Source organism: Anser brachyrhynchus (assembly GCF_964034855.1).
Source record: "Anser brachyrhynchus genome assembly, contig: SCAFFOLD_264, whole genome shotgun sequence".
Classification (NCBI taxonomy): Eukaryota; Metazoa; Chordata; class Aves; order Anseriformes; family Anatidae; genus Anser; species Anser brachyrhynchus.
In genome coordinates this window covers 1-21,907 of record NW_027664073.1, presented here as the reverse complement: position 1 = coordinate 21,907, position 21,907 = coordinate 1, and the positions used below count along the sequence as shown (strand labels likewise).

The 21,907-nt window shown below is 37.1% G+C and overlaps 1 protein-coding gene across 2 annotated transcripts; it reads right to left on the bottom strand.

Annotated features, from left to right (window-relative positions):
- Positions 1-356: 356 nt before the first annotated feature.
- On the bottom strand, positions 357-19,333 carry LOC308186357 (adhesion G-protein coupled receptor V1-like). 2 transcript variants are annotated; one of them, XM_080608507.1, is made up of 11 exons: positions 18,651-19,332; positions 16,684-17,427; positions 14,956-15,329; positions 12,949-13,125; positions 9,791-9,971; positions 8,968-9,170; positions 8,185-8,314; positions 6,487-6,567; positions 5,024-5,163; positions 2,027-2,636; positions 395-1,080 (listed from the first exon to the last, which is right to left on the bottom strand). In XM_080608507.1, exons 1-11 carry the CDS (start codon positions 18,907-18,909, stop codon positions 848-850), a joined length of 3,132 nt encoding a protein of 1,043 aa, XP_080464633.1. In that variant the 5' UTR covers positions 18,910-19,332; the 3' UTR covers positions 395-847. The 2 variants fall into 2 exon arrangements, with proteins under 2 accessions (XP_080464634.1, XP_080464633.1); XM_080608508.1 differs by lacking the exon at positions 6,487-6,567 and having other exon boundaries at positions 357-1,080; positions 18,651-19,333.
- Positions 19,334-21,907: the final 2,574 nt, after the last annotated feature.

Below are 21,907 nucleotides of genomic sequence, written 5' to 3'. Positions count from 1 at the left end.
CACAGGCTTCACTTTCCCGTTTCTCTCCCCCATCCCAGAGAGGGAGGGGGGAGGGTGAGCGAACGGCTGTGTGGTGTTTAGCTGCCAGCCGGGTTAAACCACAACAGATATCTGGATGGATGAAAATAAATCTCATCTTGGCCAAAACAGAGTTTACACTGTCAGTCCAAGAAGCAATTACAAAAGGTCCATTATTATCTTCCATTGAGAAGATCACACAACTGTGACATTTCTATATTTGATTTCTGATAGTTGTCTGGCTTTCCAAGAGATAAAATGAAACAGAAGTACCTTTTTCAAAGGAGATTTTACTAAAGGACATAAGGTCACTCCTTCCCTCGTGGAGCTTTTCAGGGATCACCTGAGAGCTTTACCTTTCATTTGCAAAGTAAAAGTCTTCTTGAATTGTGCTTAACATTTGTCTGTTTCACAGAGGAGTCACCAGCTCTCAATTTCCCTCCAAGAAACTCAAATAAGCCATGTATGGTAGGTTGAAATATGTACAAAGGACTAAGTACTAGCTATATATACTACTACAGGATTTTTTATTTTATTTTATTTTTTTGAGAAAGTGAGTGGCCACCAGGGAAACAAACAGCCAATTCCTTTCCTTAGTTTTCTTGCTAGATTCTTCAGTGATGATATCTCTGAGTTTTTTTAAATTTGATGTAAGGTCTCTTCTATAGGACCTGAATTCCTGTCTCCTAAGTACACTCAGTAAGTATCTCACACTTTGGTATTTTTTCTACTTGTTTTACTAGACTGCATTCAATACACACTTGCTTGCTTTGGTTACTCGAAGCATACAGTATGCTCTTTCTGGTTTAACACAGAATGTGTATTTCTGCTATTTTGATTTCTTACCAGCTGTTGCAGTTATTGGCATAGCTTTGAATTTCACAGAAACATCTGCAAAAATTCCCCCAGTTCTGGTCACGTTAATGATTGGTCCAACATAATTTTCAGCAACTCGCACAGCTGAAGCCGAAAGCTGAAGTGTTCCAAAAGCATCATCATTGGCATTGATAATTACATGAGCTATAGTCTCACCCACTGATCCAAGACGAGGAGAATTTACAACTGAAATATAAAAAAAACCTCTTAGAGCAAGCCTGAAATGCCTCCTATATATGGCTATACTGTTCATATACATACACCTGAGTTTAGTGGATGGCCACTACTAGCTTTCAATAAAATTTTCATTTTAGATTTGGACAAAATATAACTACAAACTGCACAAGCATATTTTTGATGTTTGAATTATATTATGTCAGAAAATCCACATTCTTACTAACTTATTATTCTACCCTGCTGTGGAGCATACAAAACACCAGTTCTTTGAAGAGGTGAGGTACTAGCAAAATTACTTATTTATTTGTCCATAGGACAATAGAATTTTACACTAGCAATGATGAACTATAAGTAACCTTTCAGTTTCCCAGTAGAATTTTTTGTAGTGTTTCCCTTAAAAATCAAGATTAATGTGGGAGAGTCATGGGGGAGAGGGAAGGGAAATTAGGCATGCCAAGAAGCTCTTAAGCATAAATAAGGCTGTAATGACCTGAATTTATCTGATCGGGCAAACATCCTCTACGCTAAAAAGCCAGCATGAAGCTGCAATTCTACACCACTTAATGTTTAAAAGGCTTTTTTCGCTTTCAGTAAGTGCAACTAGCTTATTTCCTATCATTGTGCTTTACAGAAACAACAGGTGAGCAGGTATTAGCACACAAAACCAATACAGTAATACAGTTGGCCTAAAACACCTGGGATAAAGCAGATGCAGAAGGGAGAAAGAAATGTCCACCCCTGACAAAATTTTGTGGTAAAGGAAATATATGCTGACACACAGAATCTTCATACTTAATGTGAGATACTCTGACATATAACTTACAGGATTCTTAACTATACAGAGTTAGGCAGAGGTAAAATTTTACTGTAATTTCAATTGCTGCATTTTATCCTATTAAATATAAATATTAGCCTACATATTTAAGCTTTTGGTTTACATATGAAAGACACTTACTTGGCCGATCCTGTACTTTGTCGATCAAAACAGTATTGTTTAGCTCCACAAAAACAGATTCTGACCTCTCAGGATCATAATCATCCAAAATAGGCAAAGATATTGTGGCTTCGCTTTCGTTGGCTGCGAAGATCACATAACCAGTAATGGGTATATAATCTTCTCCTTGTATTGCTCTAACAACATCAGGTGGAAGAAAGGGTGACTTTTCATCATCACCTAAAGTTCTGTATGTAACCACTACTGTACCAAGAAGACCACCAAGCCTTACTATTGTCAGGGAGATATTTTTTGTTTCTTCCTCAACTTTTATTGGTCTGTTTCTCTCAGAAAAGATGAACAGTCCATATGGATCATCATTAGCTAAAACTGTTAATGTTGCATTAGTGTGATTTCCAAGACGACCACTGGACACATTGATGATCAAAACTGAAAACACCTGATCCAGTTCAGGCACGTTGTCAGGAGAAACTTGTATGGTAATATTTGCTCTCACTTGGCCAACATCAAATGTTACATTCCCATATGCAGAGACCAGGTCTTCTGTAAGATCACAGACTATGACCCAATACAGAGTCACCTCAGACAGGGCCCCATGAGTTCTCACAACCTAAGTGGAAAACACAAAGATTTATGTATTTCTTTGTACTATAAGAAAGAAGAACATAAAAGTGTAAAATGGCATACAGCAAAGTCACAGAATCACAGAATATCCTGAGTTACAAAAGATCCACAGGGATTATCAGGTCCAACACCTGACTCCACACAGGACCACCCAAAATCAAATCGCATGTCTGACAGAGTAGTCCAAATGCTTCTTGAACTCTGGCAGCTCAGTGCTGTGACCATGTCCCTGGGGAGCCTGTCCCAGTGCCTGACCACCTCTGGGTGCAGAACCTTTCCCTAACCCCCAGCCTGACCCTCCCCTGTCCCAGCCCCATGCCGTTCCCTCGGGTCCTGTCGCTGTCCCCAGAGAGCAGAGCTCAGCGCCTGCCCCTCCGCTCCCCTCGTGAGGGAGCTGCAGGCCGCCATGAGACCTCCCCTCGGCCTGCTCTGCTCTGGGCTGAACAAACCCAGGGACCTCAGCCGCTCCTCATACTTCTTGCCCTCTAGACCCTTCACCACCATAGTAGCCCTCCTTTGGATGCTCTCTAATAGTTTATGTCCTTCATATATTGTAGCACACACAGTGCTAGAGGTGAGGCTTCACCAGCACAGAGCAGAGCAGGACAATCCCTTCCCTTGACCATCCAGCATTGCTGTGCCTTATGCTCCAGAACACAGTTGACCATTTTGGCTGCTAAGGCACACTGCTGGTTCATATTTCTCTTGCTGTCAAGCAAAACCCCCAGATCCCTTTCCATGGGGCTGCTCTTCAGCCTCTTGTCCCCAGGCCTGTCCGTACAGCCAGCATTGCCCCTTGCCAGGTGCAGAATCCAGCACTTCCTCGTTTAACTTAATTCCAGTCAACTGTGACCTCTCCAGACTCCAAGACTATTGAAAAATTATTGAGAGAGGTCTTGCAATGACATCAGCCAGCTCTTTCTGTACTTTGGGATTAATCCCACTGGACCCCATAGACTTATATGCATCCAGCTGGAGCAGCAAATCCTGCACAAGTTCAAAGTTGGCTGGGAGTTTATCATCATCACAGTCCTGAAATTCAGAGCTTTGGGTGTCCCCGAGCCCATCATTGGTGTTAAAGACAGAGGCAAAGAAGGCATTAACCTCTGCTTTATTGGCGTACTTATTTGTGAGGTTACCAACCTCAACAAGTAATGGATCAATGTTTTCTCTGCTCCTCCTTTTGCTGTTAGCATACTTTAAAAAAAGCACTTTTTGTTGTCCCCACAGTACTGGCCAGCTTCAACTCTGAGTGAACATCACCTCTGTAGTCCTTGTTCAACTGACCTTGCTTCCAATGCCCACAGATTTTCCTTTTTCGCCTAAATTCTAGAATAAGATCCCTGCTCAGCCAAGCTGGCCTTCTGCCCAGCTTGCTCAACTTCTGACTCTTTGGAATTGCCTGTTCCTGTGCTCTTAAGAGGTGTTACTTAACTAACCAGCACTGATGGACTCCAATACCTTCAAAAGCAGGTTCCAAGGGGACCTCACAAACTAGTTCACTGAGTAGTCTGAAGTCTGCTGTCTCCATAGCTAGGGCTGAACTTTTGCTGGCAGTTTTCCTCCTATTACCAAAGATTTTAAACTCAGCCATCTCATGGTCACTATGGCCAGGACAGCCTCCAATCACCACTTCACCCACAAGACCCTCACTGTTTACAAGCAACAAATCTGGAGGGCACCTTTCTTAGTCAGCTTCCAGAGTAACTGTACCAACAAGTTATTGTTAACGTGCCTCAGGAATTTCCAGTACCTGTTTGTATTGGCTGTATGGTATTCCCAGCTAACATCTGGGAAGTTGAAGTCACCCACAGGGACAAGGGCAGATGACCTAGAGATATCCCTTAGTTCATTATAGAATAATTTGGCAATGTTGTCCTCCTGGCTGGGTGGTCTATAGCAGACTCCCACAACAACTTCATCTTATTGTTATAACTTATTTCCATGTCCCTTAATCCTTACCCGGAGGATCTTAAGCATGTCATTGCCAACTGCAAGCTGCACACAATCCAGCCCCTCCATTATATACAGTGCAAAGTCATTGACATGATGAGTTAAAAATAAACTAATTTTAAAAACAGTGTAATCTTTATCATCTTAGCTTTGCTGTATTTGTTGTGTCATCAGCACTTACTTTAAAATATTCATACCTCAAATGTAAACAAGTAGAAGTAAATTTAAACTTATATAAAACATTTTAGTTTTAAGCTGAAAGATACACTTTAGAAAGTGAAGTATAAAATGTCAAGACAAATGTACATGATAAAGTTAAGTTAAAATGCTGTAGACCTATTATAAAAATATTGCAGAATGCTCTGTAAAATAGACATAAAAGAGGATTGCATAGCAATATGAGACCCAAAACTTTCTAACCTGCAACATAATATTGCTATCTCCATCTTCAGGCTCAGTTCCATTTACCGAGAGTGACTCAGTACTGAACTCAAAGACGCCATGAGCATCATCAGAAGCCTCAATAGTCACAACGATGTGGGATGCAATTCCCAAGCTGGCTGTAAGTGCAAGTGCCAAAATGAGTTATTTTTTTATACCATCTTTTCTTAAAAGCTAAGGAAGTTTGTTACAAAAAGCACACAGAAAAGCATAACTGGAATATTTCTGCTGTTTTGCATTTTGTGGTGTGTTTTTTTTTTGTTTTAAATGTGGAATAATTATCCACATGGATAAGGAACTCACTTTCAATAATGCAGTCCTGGCAGCCCTTCTATGGAACAACACTCCAAAGCAACATATAAAATGCAAATATTTTAAGAGAGGATCAAAAATAAAATTACTTGTCTAATTAAGGAAAATGAACTAGAATTTAGGGTAGGGGAGAGTTACGTGGTAAAACACAGTGTAAGCAGTGCAGACAGGACAAAAGCAGGTACTATTTTAACTGAAGCTGGAACAAAGAAAAAGCTAGTCCAGGAAATTCTACTACTATAATGATCATCTTGTGTGAGATAACTTGCTGCTTAGAAAGAGAAAGAGCCTGGCATTTTAAAAAAAATCTGGAAACACAGAAGAGGAAACAACACTTCCCAGGAAGTTCCAAAAAGTGGTTAAACCACAGACTTACTCTCAGGTTCAAACTGAACTCCTTTGTATTTTCAAATAAAACAGAAAATCAGGCTGTCACTGTGGAATAAATTATTTGATTTCGATAATGGGTGCTAACACAATATTTTCAGGTCTCTAGGGTTTAATTCAAAATCCGCCATCATTAGCGTTTCCCTCATAGTAGGTGCTTTTGTTTTCATCTTATTTCTGCATATTGTATGTTTTTAATTTTCTCAAGATTAAATTATCTTTGTTTTCTGTATGTTGTGACAAAAATAGACTTCAAAAATGAAAAATAATCAAAGCATTCTTTTAGAAAAAAAAGAGCTAACACCACTTTTTATTAAGAGTATTTTTGAGATGCAGAGATCAAAGCATAAAGCAAGTGGCAAAAGAAAGTATCAAAACACACAGTCAGGTAATTTTTAAATTACCTTAAATTTAAAAAGTTTCTCTCCTCTTTGCTCTCCAGAAAATTTTACAAAATTTACAAACAAAGCTAATTTTTCTAACTACTTCTGGAATAACTACATTGTGTTCTATAAAAATACAGCTTTGAAGATAGAGAAGCTGTTATTTTCTGTATTACGGTTAGTATTGACTGTTGTTGAAATTAAGCCTTTTTTAAAATGGGAAAGAATGTTTTGACAGGACTCTATGATATATCTCAAACCACAAGCAAAATAACACTATGATAAACTGTGTCAGTAGTGTAGTTCATGAGGGATATTACAGTTAGCATAAAGAAATAAAGATTAATCCAAAATGCTTACCATGCTGATGGACAGTTGGAAGGAAGAAATCCATGTTCCCATCACCACTACCACTGCCATCATTTCTAAAGAGCTCAGCAACTTTAAGATGACAGACATACAGATATATACACATATATACATTTATAAATCAGAGCGCAAGCAAAGAGAAATTTAAACTATTCTGGACAACAGGAAAAAAAGAGGGAAGCACTCTAGGAAGGTATCAACTTTGCTTCTGAAAGTGTACAGGAGTTCTAATAAAGACTGAAATATTTACATATGCCACCTCTTACTTAATTTATGACATTGGAAATAGCAATGGGAAGTCAGAATGAAAGAAAACACATACACATAGTTTATCTTTCCTCTCTTTCCCTCTTTGTGTCCCCATTTTGTATTTCCCCTTTCTCACTCCTAACTGAGGCTTGTCATGGAGGAATCTAAATTGAAAAAAAAAAAAAAAAAAAAGGTAGGGGAGACGATAAAGTCCCTCAAGCTCCTTATTCTAATATTTTCTCACAAAGTGAAAATGTTGGGAAAATCTGCAGAAAACTTAACTAATGGGGACTTCATAAGCTTTGTGTTTGTGTTGGAAAGGCCAAAAAGAAGGCTCATTTTAAAAAGGCTATATAGTTACTGGATTACTAAAGTTAGTTGTAAATTTTCTGTCACAACAATTTGAAAGAGAAAAGTTTGACTCCTTTTAACAAAACAACTATTCAACCAAAAAGACAAAATACGTGAAAAGTCTCAAGACTTTACCAAAAGAATCACTGAGACCATGTTGCACCATAGACACATACAATCATAGCAGAGAGCTGGATTAATTCAAGGAAATCTGATACATCCTCCCAGAAGGGACCACACTTGCAATTTCTGAATTGTTTAAAAAAATAACATCAGTTTAAAAAAAAAAAATCAATTTATGGCTGTCAGTGTTTCTAATTACTTTTCCCTCCAACAAGCTTTACAATCTCCGTTAAAATTTTTCTCAAATGGAAAAAAAAATCTGTAAGGTATTCAGGGGTTTATGTGGCAGCACCACTATGCTTTGCCGTCCCTTCAGACTAGCCCTTCAAACCAATAATTCTTTCAAGTGTTTGTCTTGTTCTTACAGACAGTTATCTACGAGCTACCTCTGCAGCTACAGCTCAGCAAACTCCCTATGGCCCTCAACATCCACAGCCTATTACTGCTATAATCCATTTGACCTATGTATTGCAGTTCTTCTGATTTCACTCATGTGGAAGAAAAAACAAAACAAAACAAAAAAAAACCAAAACAAACAAACAAAAACACAACACTTTGACTGTTTAGCCTTAAATATTTTATAAATATTCCATATTTTTGAAATGCAACATATTGCTAATATATTTTTGCATTATTTTAGTTCTCATTACCAACCATGAAGTTATACAAAGTGAAAAGCAGCAATTGCCTTTAGATGACCTAACAGATGGCAGTGATACACTTTCCCTAATACATGGTAATAATATACTTGCTATGGGATCTGGTTGTTTCCACCAAGGATTAAGAAAAGAACTGAGGAACAGTTCTTCCCTACGAAAAAAGACAGCTGTATGGGGGTGGGGATGTAGAGGTGCTTTTTGTTTGTTTTCAGAAATAACATAGAAAATAATGCCAAGAAAGACAAGATTTTTATGAACGAGTAGAGGTCATGAAAATACAACTAAGGGACTGATATATGTGCCTTACCTCCTCCCTCTGGGTTCAACAGCTCCACTTTAAACGTTTTTTCTAATTCAGGAATAGTATTATCAGTGATGTTAACAGTAATGTACTTGTATCTTTCTCCTGGCTGAAATTCCAGTGTACCCACAACAGCCTGCAATATAAGAGCTCTTCATATTTTTGTTCAAGTCTAATGTTTTCATCCATATAAAAAAAAGAAACAGAACCTTCATTTTGTCTTTTTCAAAACATCTACTTTTCCTCACTTAAGCTTTAAAAAAAAATCTGAAAAATCTGTTTTACAAAAGAAAAAAAAAAAGAAGAAGACATCTAAGTTGACATACTGGTGAGCATCTGCATTCATGTACATTTTTCTTATTTTTCTGCACAAATGATCAGTTGGACAAGCAAGTGCAGATACATGCAGGTTATTTTGCTAGGCATATACAAATCCCAGTATGTACAAGCATAATGTTAACCTGTACATGCACTTGAATAATATGGTCTGTAACAACAGCAAAACTCACAAATTGCTACACTGAAAACTCTGTTAAGAAAAAAAAAAAAAGTTCAAAACCAGAGGCTTTTCCTAGACAATGCAACTTACTGCAGAGAAAAGAATGGAGAAGTCACATGATGTATATTTTTAAGTGAATATTACATATCCATTTGCCACATCACCTTGTAAAGTAGTCTTTCTGTGAAAGAATCATAGCTGGGCTAGAGCAGTCAAACTGAAAGCTATCTCCACGATAAATAACTCTAATTAATTCCAAAACAATTATACCACCTTGGCAGTTGCCATACCTGATAATCTTTGGGACTGAAAGCTGTGACTGGCACTGTTCTGTATTCCACCAGAACTGTTCCAAGAAGGCCTTGTGCACGAACTACCAGTAATCTGACGTGTCCAGCTTCTTCTTTAATAGTAATATGGGGCACAGAAGAGGCTGGAAGAATCATTTTATCACCTGGCTGAGGAGGTGGCCCCACAGAGAACTGGAGCAGACCTGGAAGACAAGAATTACTACTTACATGGCTTTTCATAACAAATTTTAAAGATGATAAACAATTTAAATAAAGTGATTGATAACATATCTTGTGATGGTTCTGAAATTAAAAACCACATATACCAGTATACCCTTAAGCCTCAATCACACTATTTCCAGAGATGTGCTGTGTGCCTTACCCTCTCTCACTGATATTCTTGTCAGTCTTGATAAAAGGCACAGCACAATAATAAAACCTTCTCTTCCCAAAAGAGCCTCACAGGCCACGGTTTTGCGTATTTACTGGTACAAGACATATGGAGAAATGACTCTCATTGTCAGGAATTCTCATTTGATGAAAAACCTGGACAGGATCAACTACATGCAGAGCCTTTATTTGCCCTCACAAGAGAATCATTGCTTGTTTGGGCAGGGAAGATTTGAGGCCTTTTTGTAAAATTATAAAAGAAAACTAATTCAGTATTCATTCATGTATATAAACAATGAATTAATTCAAGTTAGATAAAGTGGAATATATGAGATTGCTTCCTCAACTATTACAACCAAGCAAAGTTTTCATCTGACTGGAAAGAACTACACAATAATCTGAAACAAAGCTGTATAATTCCCATCATTGTTACCGTATGGGTGGTCACTGGCTTTGATGCTGATATCAGTAGTTTCCTTTTCTGGATCTATACTTGCTCCACTGGTAGGAGTTGAACCTAGTTTCCCATCTCCAGACACTGCAGAGACTAATGTCACACGGAAATATTCATTTAACTCCGGAATGTCATCATCAATAACATGCAAATTTAACACCTAGAGAAGGACCAAATCATGGAGAAATCAAACCATGCAACATTCTTTGATTAGTCAGTCAGCTGTATCTGCTGTATAGTTCTGAAAGCAAAGGACACTATTTTTGCTCTCCACATAAATTCAACTAATTTCTAAGATAACATTTTATGTCTAGAATATGCTTTCCAAAAACAATGCTTCCAAGCTACTGGAAATGGAAGGCATATTTTCTGAATTGTTTCAAACTACATAAATAAGTGATAATAAATACTTGTTTGGTTGGTTTTGTATATCTTCACAAAAGCAGAGTTTAATTTCCATGTACTGAACATGAAATATCTGATAAATTTTAAAATCTTTTTGAAATTATGCTTATGAAGAGACATTACAGTGATTAATCCAATTTAGAGAGCAAATAAATTGAGCTTATTATACCACCTGACACTTTGACCTGCAGATCATACGATTTACTAACATAACCTTGCTCTAAACACGCTAACACATTCACTTCAGAAAATTCCATCTTTCTTTATGTTTCGATATGGTCGGACAAACATATAGAAAACATTTAAGTAGCTGATCATATTTAGAGGCATGGTAATGAGTAGATTACAAATGTCAGTTGAAAGTCCCTTAGGATATCCCACCTGAAGAGCAGCTTGCTACCAGCCCGTTTCTTAGAGCCATGCACATTAGCTCCTCTGTATGTATGCAGTAAATTGGACCAGTAAGCTGTGTAGCAAGAGCCTACATCAGCCATTTTCTGCCACTAGATAGAGTAATGTGGGCCTCGTCTATGTTGCCATGCTAGAAAAGCTTTGGAAATTTCTGCTATATATGATTGTATGAAATGCAGTAATATCATTTCACAGAGAAATAAAGCTGAATGAACAAACTATTATAACATGAATGAACTATTTTCAGATACCACACGCTTTTGCCAGTCATCACATTATCCAGATTCACAGTTCTAGTGAAGTCACTGGGATCCCTGCAAATGACTTCAGCGAATTTGAGTCCACATTGACTTCTGCAGCCTGATATAAGTGAAACTGAGGATGGTATTTTCTACTCACAATTCATCCTTATTATACAAACAATAATAGAAAGTGTATGTTGTTTCTACAGTACTGTGGTCCCGCACCACTTCTTCAAATAAATTTAACAATTCTGTGCTGTACATCAGGATTGAATTCATTGAAACAGATTATTTTTATTTCTATTTCTAGCACACGCTGTTTATTACCACAGAATTTTAATCATAGGACAGCCCACGTTGGATGGGACATCAAAAGATGAAGTTCAATGTTTCATGGAAAAAAAAAAAATAGATGAAATAATCCAGCACCATGTTCAACTGCATCTTAAGCACCCCTGGTGATGGGAATTCTACCATAGAACCATACATTGGTTTGGGCTGGAAGGGACCTTAAAGCCCACCCAGCGCCACCCCCTGCCATGGGCAGGGACACCTCCCCCCAGCCCAGGCTGCCCTCAGCCCCATCCAGCCTGGCCTTGGGCTCTGCCAGGGATGGGGCAGCCGCAGCTCCTCTGGGCAGCCTGGGCCTGGGCCTCACCGCCCTCTGAGGGAAGAATTTCCTCCTTCGCCCCCTCCCTCGCCCTGCTGCCCACGCTGCTGTTGGTGCAGCCCAGGGTACGGGTGGCTTTCTGGGCTGCAAGCACACATTGCCGGCTCATGTCGAGCTTCTCATCAACCACCACGCCCAGGTCCTTCCCCCCCCAAGGGGTGCTCTCAGTGCTTTCTCTGCCCAGCCTGTGTTTGTGCTTGGGATTGCCCTGGCCCAGGTGCTGAGGTCGGGACAACCCGACCCTGTCCCTAAGGAAGTCGTTCCAGTAGTTGTAAAAAATTTCAAGACAAAACCTCTCCCACTCTATCTTTGTACTCTTTGCCCTCTGTCTTCTCCTGTGGTTTCTTGAGAAGAGAGAGCCTCTGTCAACTCTGGAGCTGCCCTTTAGGTACTGTAATAATGGGATCAAAGTCCCCTTCTAAAGGGTGAAAAGATCTAACCCCTTGAGTCTTTCCTTAGAGGACAGGTTCTCCAGCTCTTTGATCATCTTTCTGGCCCTCTTTTGGACCTCCAGTCTGCCCACATAATTTTTTAATTGTGGGCCTCTGTAGCTTTGAATTCCTACTCTTCAGTGTATCCTGGTATCCTGGTATTTCTTTTTTCTTTTTCTTTTTTTTTTAAACTAATTCAGATAAGGAATTTCGTAAGACTTTTAGAAAGCTTTCTCAGAAGCAGCTAAAGCTTCCCTTATGTATCATTTCTCTTTCTCTCCCCCAACTCAGAGATGCAATTCTGATTACCAATTTCAGGTGTCTCTAAGGCCAGAATATTGAATAATTTCCTTATGTTCCAGTTGCTCGCACACTTTATGCAGAGGAATAGATTAAAGCAGACAGTAATCATTTCAGGGAGACTCAAAAACAGCTATTGTTACAAGAACACCTTTAATCTCCTGTTTCTGATTTTGAATTTAAAAGGAGACAGAACCTGGATAGCCTTGAGTGCAAGAACAGCAATGAATCTTACTATTGCCTATTTAATTGTTGTGGACATAAATTTGAGTTACAACACTCAGATCAAACCTGATCATTTTCCAATTTCGAAAGTACATGGACTATCTACACTTTTTAAAGTATATGTACACATACACATAAATACAGTTAATATTTTTTATGTATATGTACATATATCTAATATGTACATGCACACATGGTGACTTTTGAACTGACATATACACAGAGCTACAAATAACACTTTCTTGTTGTCAGGGATGGAAAAAAAGAAAGAAAGAAAATATATATATAACAAAAAAATAACAACATAAAATAACAAAATAAAAAATAATAAGAAGAAAAGCCATGTGAAGTAAACACTCTCTAGTATGCAAACCAGCCAAGCACCCTCAGAAGGTATTTTCCAGGAGGTTTGTAAAGGACAGGATGAATTGTTAATAGGAAGGTAGGGTTTACCTCTGATCTCTGCCAAGGAACGAATGTGATAGTGCCACTGCTATTAGAAAAATCGGTAACAGAGTAATTAATGCCAGTGGAATCAACCTGTGAGATAATGTACTTTATATACACATAGTCTAGGGCTCCCCTTGTACGCTCCACAACACAGGATATAGTGGAACCTTCATCAGCAGTCTGGAAGAAAGCAAAAATTTGGAACGTTTATTACTGTCAAAGTAAATCAAGGCAATTTCATTAAATAACACGAAAATATTTAATGCCAGACAAATGTTCAAGTAAAAAATTGCTGTCATGTTACTTTCAGCTCTTTTGGAGTGTTAGGAAGCTGAAACTGACCTTGATGCCAATCAGAACAATCCTAGTGGAATCTGCAAAAGTCTGATGCCTCCCTGAGGACTATTAAGGTAACAAATAACAATACACTGCAGTTCGTCCTGGACACAACCCCTTTCCTAAAACTATGCGTCAGAGACAGAATCAATATGCTTGAAATGTACCTGTCGAAAGCAAATGAAACTATTGCTTTATAATAACGTCAATATTGTAATTTTCCTTAGCAATAATTTAAAGAAAGATTTGGATCAGCACTTTCTCTAACCAGACACACTATGGATAGAAATAAACTATACCATCATCATTCAGAAAAACAGATTTTTCTCTTCTACTGTCCTCCTTACAATTCTGTATCTTCACAGATAACATGACTTCTGCAGCGACAACTTCACGTCTCTGGAATGAAGCTTTAATTGGTACTGACCTTCTATTTTAGAAAATAACGTTCATAAAATTAACATAGAAAATAATTTTATCTGAAAGTTATTGGAAAGGTTAAAGCTATCTTATGCATTAGATAAATTTCAGGGCTGCTTTGTAAGAAAGCATAGATACTGTGTGTGACTTCAGCTGCCTAGTAGACAGATATGCACAGTTAAACTACTGGTAAAAAAATGCTGTGTTCCTGCATCACCACTAAGAGCTCTAATACTTCCCTGGTGAAATGGACATATGATAGGTGCAAAACAATTACCGTGCCATATAATTATTTTTTTTCTTCATGGTTGGCTGATGATCTGTGGCATCACAGCGTATCAGAGGTACTTGAACCTGAAGGAATCTATTATCATAGCATATGGTAGGCACACAATAAGCAAACTGAACCAAACTGAAAACTAGTATCACTCAGGCAAGACAGTTATTTTAAAAACATCATAAGCACTTTGATTAAAAAAGAATGTAATTAAAGCTCATAAGAGTTCCCAAATGAAAACTATATTAAATTTTTTTTTCCACAAAATAATCCAATACCAGTAGAGATAGCTATCATGTTATTCCCCCTTATAATTGATTAAAGAAGTAAAGAATGATTTATGTTTATTTCAAGCCTCCTCAAAAAGTAGCAAGTTTACACTCTGCATATAGAATGGATACCACTGAAAAAAGATTTCATCTGTTAAAACTAAAACAACAAAAAAAACCACTACTAAATCAACCAACTGACATCAAACATATGCAAATTATAACTTAGTTTATGACAGCAAATGAAGGTGGAAAAATCCATAACACTTTGTCATTGCATGATCTCTAGTAAAATTATCTCAAACACATCATGTGACACAGAAAACTAAAATAAAAATCTTTGCAATAATCCATTCTCAAAAAAAAACCAGAGAATTAAATCTTACATTTTAACTGGTAACTCAAATGTAACAGAAGTGAAGGTAAAATATTTTTCTAGAAAAAAAAAAATTAAGCCTTAGTCTTCAGTTTATATAGTAAACTAAATTTTCTTAACCATTTTTTTCTTTAGTTTTTTAAAATTATATAGTAAATCCCAGTGGAACTGAGGTTGTATTAACAGAACATATGCATCTCCAAATCCTAGGAAAACTTTGCTTAACCACAAAAGCAAACACTGCAAAATCTAGGGTTTGTTCAGGTCACTTGGTCCTGCCATTTAGCTTTCTGTGCCTGAAATATCACCTACAATTTCCATTATGACCTTACCTCAGGGATACATGCTCCAGTGAAGCCAAATAAACCATTAGCATTATCACTTTTCTGTATTCTTAATCTTGCTGTGGTGTTTTCTTGTGAAATTCGAGCTCCACCACGCACAGAAATGAGCTTTAGTATGAATAATTCTTCTCCTTCTTCCTCTTTGTCATCCTTTGCAGACACGATGAATGATTTATTGGTCTCTCCTTGCCAATACTCCAAATACCCAGAGACAGGGTGGACATCACTTTTTGCAGGAGTTGCATGAAGTTCATAGATCTCTGCTCGTGTCAACTTACGCTCATAAAGCCTTACATCCTGCATTAACCCTGTGTACCTACTGCTGCCGTTGATTCCTGCTCCAATTCTTACTATTCCTGGACCTGAGAAGGAAATTATAATTTTTTCTCATGTTATTGTATTTGTATGAAACAGTCAGCAACTGACTACCTGTTTTTCTTAAAAACCAATGGTAAACTGTTCATTGTCCCTGGATGAGGAATCATATTGATCTTGAGATCCAAAATCAGGAGGTTCCTTGAGCCTCATCTCAATGTTACAGGTAAGTCCTCACAGGCCAAACAATTCCATCCTATGCTGTCCAAGTTTTTCATCCTATTAGTTCTAGCAGCACATTATCATCATCCCTCATTTTTATAAGTCTTAGAGACTTGAGGCTCCCTCTTTCCTCCACAGATTTTCAGAGCAGAACTGCAACCCCTTTTAGCCCTTGTTTTGCTGAACAAATCCTACTTTGTTTCCCTCTGCTAGGGCAGCTGATCCATTCTGATGATACTCATGATTACTGCATTAACCCTTCTGGACATCCATTTCATCCACCACACTGTAATTCCATGCAAATTCCAAACTCTTTTTACAACAGCATTTATATTTCTCTGTCTCCAAACTATAGGATCACAGCTGCCTCATATTCATTCCTACTCTATCCTATTCTGTGCCATGCTATGCTCTTGTGCTAAAACACACACATCAGCTGTTTTCAGTTGCCTTTCAGAAAACGAAAGAAAACAAACAAACAAAAAAAGCTGTGCTCTTCAGTGTATTGTCATACATATGACACTGAGTGGCAGTTGTAGAGATGAGCAACCACAGGAACTGATAAAAGTCCCAGGGCACAAAGTGGAGGATGCTGAGAAAAACTGGGCTGCTATGCACACCACTGTGTATTACCCAACATTCAACGGAGAGAGATGACATACTTGCCTTACTATTGCATTATCCCCAGACACACGCCATCCCCACTAATAAAGAAAATTTACAGCACAGACATATCCTTCTAGCAATAAAAGCATAATTGCATTTCACATATATTTGTTCTAGAAACCGAGGGAGGGAAAAAAAAAAAACCTCTCAGCCTCTCAGCTTAGCTACAGTACTGCAAGTGTGATGGAAATTACTAATTGCAGAAGTACTATTCTTTTTACAAATGGAAAATTTGATTTCTTAAACTTCAACCTGGAATTTTAAAAGCAGAAATAAAATAGTACACCATACAATTAATAGTCCTCTACTCTCACTCAACATCGCAGCAGTTTGAATTTTTTAGAACATTCACACAATTTCCATAGGCTTTCTGAAAATCCTCAAAGAATTCTTATCCATTCCTTTCAATTAACTTAACAGATATAATCATTTCAGTGTATTTCTTCCACCTTTGAAGTGGCTAGACTATGCATTTCAGAGCTTTATATATGGAGAAAAATAGCAAAGGCTCACCATCAAGAATTGCTTCTCCTTTTAGACTCTTCATTCCTCCCAGAACTAGAATTCCATCAACGTAAAATTCAATTATACTTTCATCCAGAGTAATCAGAACGTGAAGCCAAGTATTCTCATCCAGGTATTTCATGACTGATGTTTTAGCCATGTATGTCATATTGGACCCTAATGCTGTATAATGAAGCACTACAGAAACATGAGAATCATTTGTCTGAATTTTCACACCATAATATAAAGTCCCATTATCGTTATCCTTTTCAACTATATAGCCATCTGTACTGACATTAGGAATTAACCAAGCTGAAAATGTAAAATTGGTTACTGCATTATTTCCATTGTATGGGTATTCAGGACCGATAATGCCAAATGCATCCTCTTTTCCACTGAAATACAGAGCGTCTGTTCCACTGTGATGGCGCCTCATGTGGGGCTGTGATTGTACTGAGCTTGGGAATGATCCAAGCAACAAGAAATCTACCATTGATGGCAGTCCAGCTTGGAAGGTACTAGACAGTATTTCCCAACCTAGTCGGACAACACCAAAGGTGCCTTGCTGTCTCCAGATGGTGAAGTCCGTAATATAGGAAAGGTCATCTTCAGAAAGAGTATCTTCCACTATCTCTCTGTCCTGGCTCTCTGGATCTATAACAAACACTCCAAAAGGGTCATCATTGAAAGGGATCATGACAGTTACAGTAGGACTGGTTTCAGATAACTGACCACCAGGACCAGGAGACCCACCTGCGTAATAGAAGTTAGAGTAAAAGTTAATGATTAAACAACACACTCAGAAAAAAGTTTCAAAGTACTTTTTTTTTTTTTTAATAAAACAAGTTTCTAAAAAAACCTCAAACCCTCCTTTAAGATCCTCTGGACTTATAGCAAATGATCTAACTTGAAAATTACATAGGTTAATTGTATTATTCTTAAAACACTGTGCTGATGTAATTTCAGTAGAAAACAAACCCACATGCTATTTTTCAGCTGTAAAACACACAGATGTCTTTCAGGTGAAACATGACAAGGTCCATCTTTTCTTAATTAGCCAATAAGGTAGGTTACCTTTGATTCGTTTGATAAGCATGGGGGCCAAATTCAATTCTTGTATTGCTCAAAGACTTACAGGAATAGAGAATGGCAAAATCTTGCCTGTTGCCTCTGATACAGAAGTACATACACCTTGCAGAAACAGTAACCAGTTGTGTGTTAAAACTGCTGCCCAGTCCTGGTGTTAGTCATCTATCTTTGCACAGTAAGAATTCATGATATGAAGATCATGTTGTGAATGGAGAATCTCCGTGTTCAAAGTGTACAGTGATCTACCTGTTATAAGCAGGAAATCTTTTGTACATCCGTATGGACTTCACTTACAGGAAAGGCCAACACACATTTTCACTTGTATCAGAGCACAGAAGACCATGAATAGTACTAAAGTGGAATTAATCCAGATTAGGAAATGTGTCCAGTAGCAATTTAAAGTTGTAATTGAAGTCATGTGAAGTGGTAACTACAAGTATTTTACCTCCTCTAGGGAAACAAACAAACAAAAAAGCAACCTCTATTATGGTAGACACACATAACCTTTAATACCTTTGTTATTTCTTTGTTAGTATCTTTGTTTTATATTTTGTGCATGGAGATCTATGTATCTGAAATTCAGAACTCTTGGTTTTTGAAATGAAACTTCTGAACTTTAAGAAGTTTAATTTCAAAAACCAAGAGGCATCCCTTTTAAAGTTCAGATCACCAAAATGTGTTTAACAGTAATTCGGGAACTGAGTAACTCTCTATATATGGAAATCAAGATTAAATGAAAAATAAGACCTAAAACCTTACCAGAAAAGCATAGGATATCAAGACATGATTCAAAGCAATGCTCTTTCTAGTGTTGGTTTCTTTTTGATTGATTAAACATAACTCTTTTCTACCAGATATGAAGGAAATGGTGATATGGAAGACAATACCTGAAGCATTCACCAACTTTAGAATGTAAAATTCATTGAATTCAGGAATTCTATCTGAAATGGCACGTAGTGTTATTGACTTCGACCTTTCACCATCCATGAAGCACACAGTCCCATAAGTTTCATAGAATTCTTCTCCTGGCTTCAGTGCAGAGTTATTATCAAACAACTGCCAGGTCAAAGAAACATTGCCGAAGTGTCCTCTGTGTCTCAAAATCCTGTTCAGTGATACAGAAAGAATGAGAGTCCTGGCAGGCATGCATCAGCGTTGAGTAGAAAAGGAAAATGTGGAGACTCCTTTTACTGTAATCTTCCTTACAGTAAGAAGTAATATACTATGTAATATAAAGTAAAATGCTAATATACTACAACTGTTCCATGAAGCCTTCCTTTTAAAGGCAACCACTTTTGCAGTACAATTCTACTCCCGGAATACGTACTTTAGAAAACAGAAGTAGCATACGCAGGTCCATGCAGAATACTACTGTGAAGCTACACATCACTGTGTCTTGTAATTCCAATTTATAATAATAAATATGAATGCATAATAGTTCAGAAAGTTAACATTAAAAATTAATATACTTGGACACTCTTAGACAGGAAAGAGAATCATCTACATTTAACCACAAACGTTTCTCCTTTCAGTCATCAAGTCTACTTAAACTTTTTCTTACACTTGTATTAAATTAGAATTACATTCTGAATTACATTCAGTTTTGAAATGTAGCATGTAAACAAAGAAGTAGCTTCTGAATATAAACCTGTTCCTCTGAAGAGCAGGCACAGCTTCTTGCAGTAGGGTTAATTACCAATTACTGAGGGAACATTGTCATAATATATGCATTTTATAACACCCTCTGGGATAAGATGCTGTTGTTACTCCAGCAGATGATATTTGCAATAATACAGAGGTTGTATTAGTAGAACGAGTAGCTATGCCTTATTGACAGCATTCTGACAATATAATTTTGTATAGGACTTCTCTGAAAAAACATAAGAACATAAGAAAATGTTAGAGCCACAGTACTAAGCCAAGCTGCTTCTGGGATTTGTGGATATCTTCAAAATCTGTTACCTACAATAGCCTAAAAAAGTGACCAGTGACCTAAATGATTGTCCTGAGTACATTTATAGCTAGCTATCTAATAAACGACTTCATGATGGTGAAAACCTATTTTTAATGGGTGTAGGAGCTCCTAAAAATACCAGTGATGATATGTCAGTGCTTTGTGTATGTTGACTATGTTCATTTACAGAAACAAACAAACAACAACAACAACAAAAACACACAAATTGCATTACGTGATACATTTTTATCTGAAATCTTTTAAGGTTTTCATTAGCTGAACTAATTGGTTGCTAGGAAATGTATGCCATCAGTGGACTGGTTTGCGGATTGGATTAACTTGTCTGTGGGAGTTTGATATTTCTATGGTAACAGTTTCTTCATTCTGCTGTGATATTTGATCTGTGTCTGATTGTCTGTTCCTTTTCTTCCTCATTAGTCTGCCTTAATCACGGTGAATGAGCCCAGGGGCAGAAATGAATTTGTGCCGCTCACTCTAATTAGAGAGAGGGGAACCTATGGGACGGTCGTCATAACTTTTGAGGTGAGTTTATCCAAAAGACTTCATACAGTAGTCTGTTGGATTAAACTGAGAGGCTGTAATCATAATTTATTGAAGTGTTTGCAAAAGGGGAAGAAGGACAAAATACCTACATCTACATTAGGTAGATCTGTTTCATAAAAGGGATTCATATTAACCGTCATATAGAAAATACTGTAATTATCTGACTGTTTAATTGACTGTTTAACGTTAAGAGGTACTAGAGAAAACCGAGTATATTCTGTCATTTAGAAAGGTACGTGAGGCAACATCAGTATGTATTACTAGAAAATAATGCATATTAAGTATGTAAGAAGTGTCTTATCTAAGTTTTTTTAATTTTTTTAAAAAATATTTATTTTACATACAAATATTCAAGTGAGTCTTTAATGATTATCCCAACTTTGAACTGTGAGTGCTCAGGATTTGGTGAATTTCTGTATCTATAATCATCTGTATCTTGATCTCTATCTTGAATCCCCTGCAAATGAAGCTTTTGAAATAATTAATCATGTTGAATACTTATCCTGTTATTTACATATGTGATTTGAATGTGATACAATTACTGACTTCATTGCTTTCTTTTTCTTATCTAGCTCAGACTCTATTATTTACTTTAAAATTATATATAAAATCTTTCATATAGATATTTCTGTACTAGTTGCCTGGTCCTATAGGGTAAGGCTTTAATCTAGACCTCAAAGCTTTAGTCTAGACCTGTCAAAACCAGAAAAGCTTTGCACTGGATTTTATTAATACTAAATATAGCATGAATAGTTAAAGTACTGAATATGATTCTCTGTGCAATTTTTTGCAAATATGTTTGTTTTAAGGTACAGTAAATCTTACTCTCTGGACAATTACTTAGGTCTGTCTCACATCATTATATATGTATGTTGAAAAATAATTTACAAAATGTTCTAAAACCAAAAAATCCCATATGACCTTTAAGAGGCTTTGTAGTATTTTGAGTTTGACTGTTAAATTTAGTATCTTTAATATCACAAGTTAAGATAGAAGGGACACAAAACCAGTAAGTACTATTACTTTGTCTTGGAATTTATTATGAAATACTATTGATTCAAACTGAATTTGCATGAATATCCTTTCTGTAATATGAAAGAGTCAGTTATGCATCAGAATATACTAAAGAGTCCCCATAGGCCTATATGGAAGTAGTTTTCTTCCTCTTATTCTGGAAATACGGGATTTCTTCAGAGTGGTTGTTCTGACTTACACTGTCTGCCAGAAAAGAGCAGATTTTCACAACTGAATGTTCATGTAAGTTGTAAGTTGGAGATGGCTGAACAGATAGTCATTTGTTATGCAAGTCACACTGCATATTGGTTATTGTACTTGCACTGGATTTGTATTCCTGCTTTATAGACTTCTCATCAGACAAATCAATTCTTTGCAGATAAAAGATGGTCCAAACCCAGCTGAAGAAGACCTAAGTCCAGCTAAGGGAAATATTACATTCACACCTGGGAGATCAAAGCTGATTTATAATTTAACAGTGCTTGATGATCAGGTAGGAACAAGCTGACTTCATCTTAGGCTTTGATACGTAGAAGGTTAACTGAAGTTCTGGAAAGACTTAGAGTAATAAGTTACAAAAAGGCTTGGCTTAAATAAGGTTAAAAGCAGTTC

What these genes read in the sequence shown, in the direction of transcription:
- LOC308186357 (XM_080608507.1), bottom strand. Translation starts at nt 18,909, where the DNA reads ATGCCTGCCAGGACTCTCATTCTTTCTGTATCACTGAACAGGATTTTG. An exon ending in AGGAGAAGCAATTCTTGATG is followed by an intron (nt 15,330 to 16,683) that starts GTGAGCCTTTGC and finishes TTTCCTTCTCAG; the next exon opens with GTCCAGGAATAGTAAGAATT. An exon ending in ATAGCAATATTATGTTGCAG is followed by an intron (nt 2,637 to 5,023) that starts GTTAGAAAGTTT and finishes TTTTCCACTTAG; the next exon opens with GTTGTGAGAACTCATGGGGC.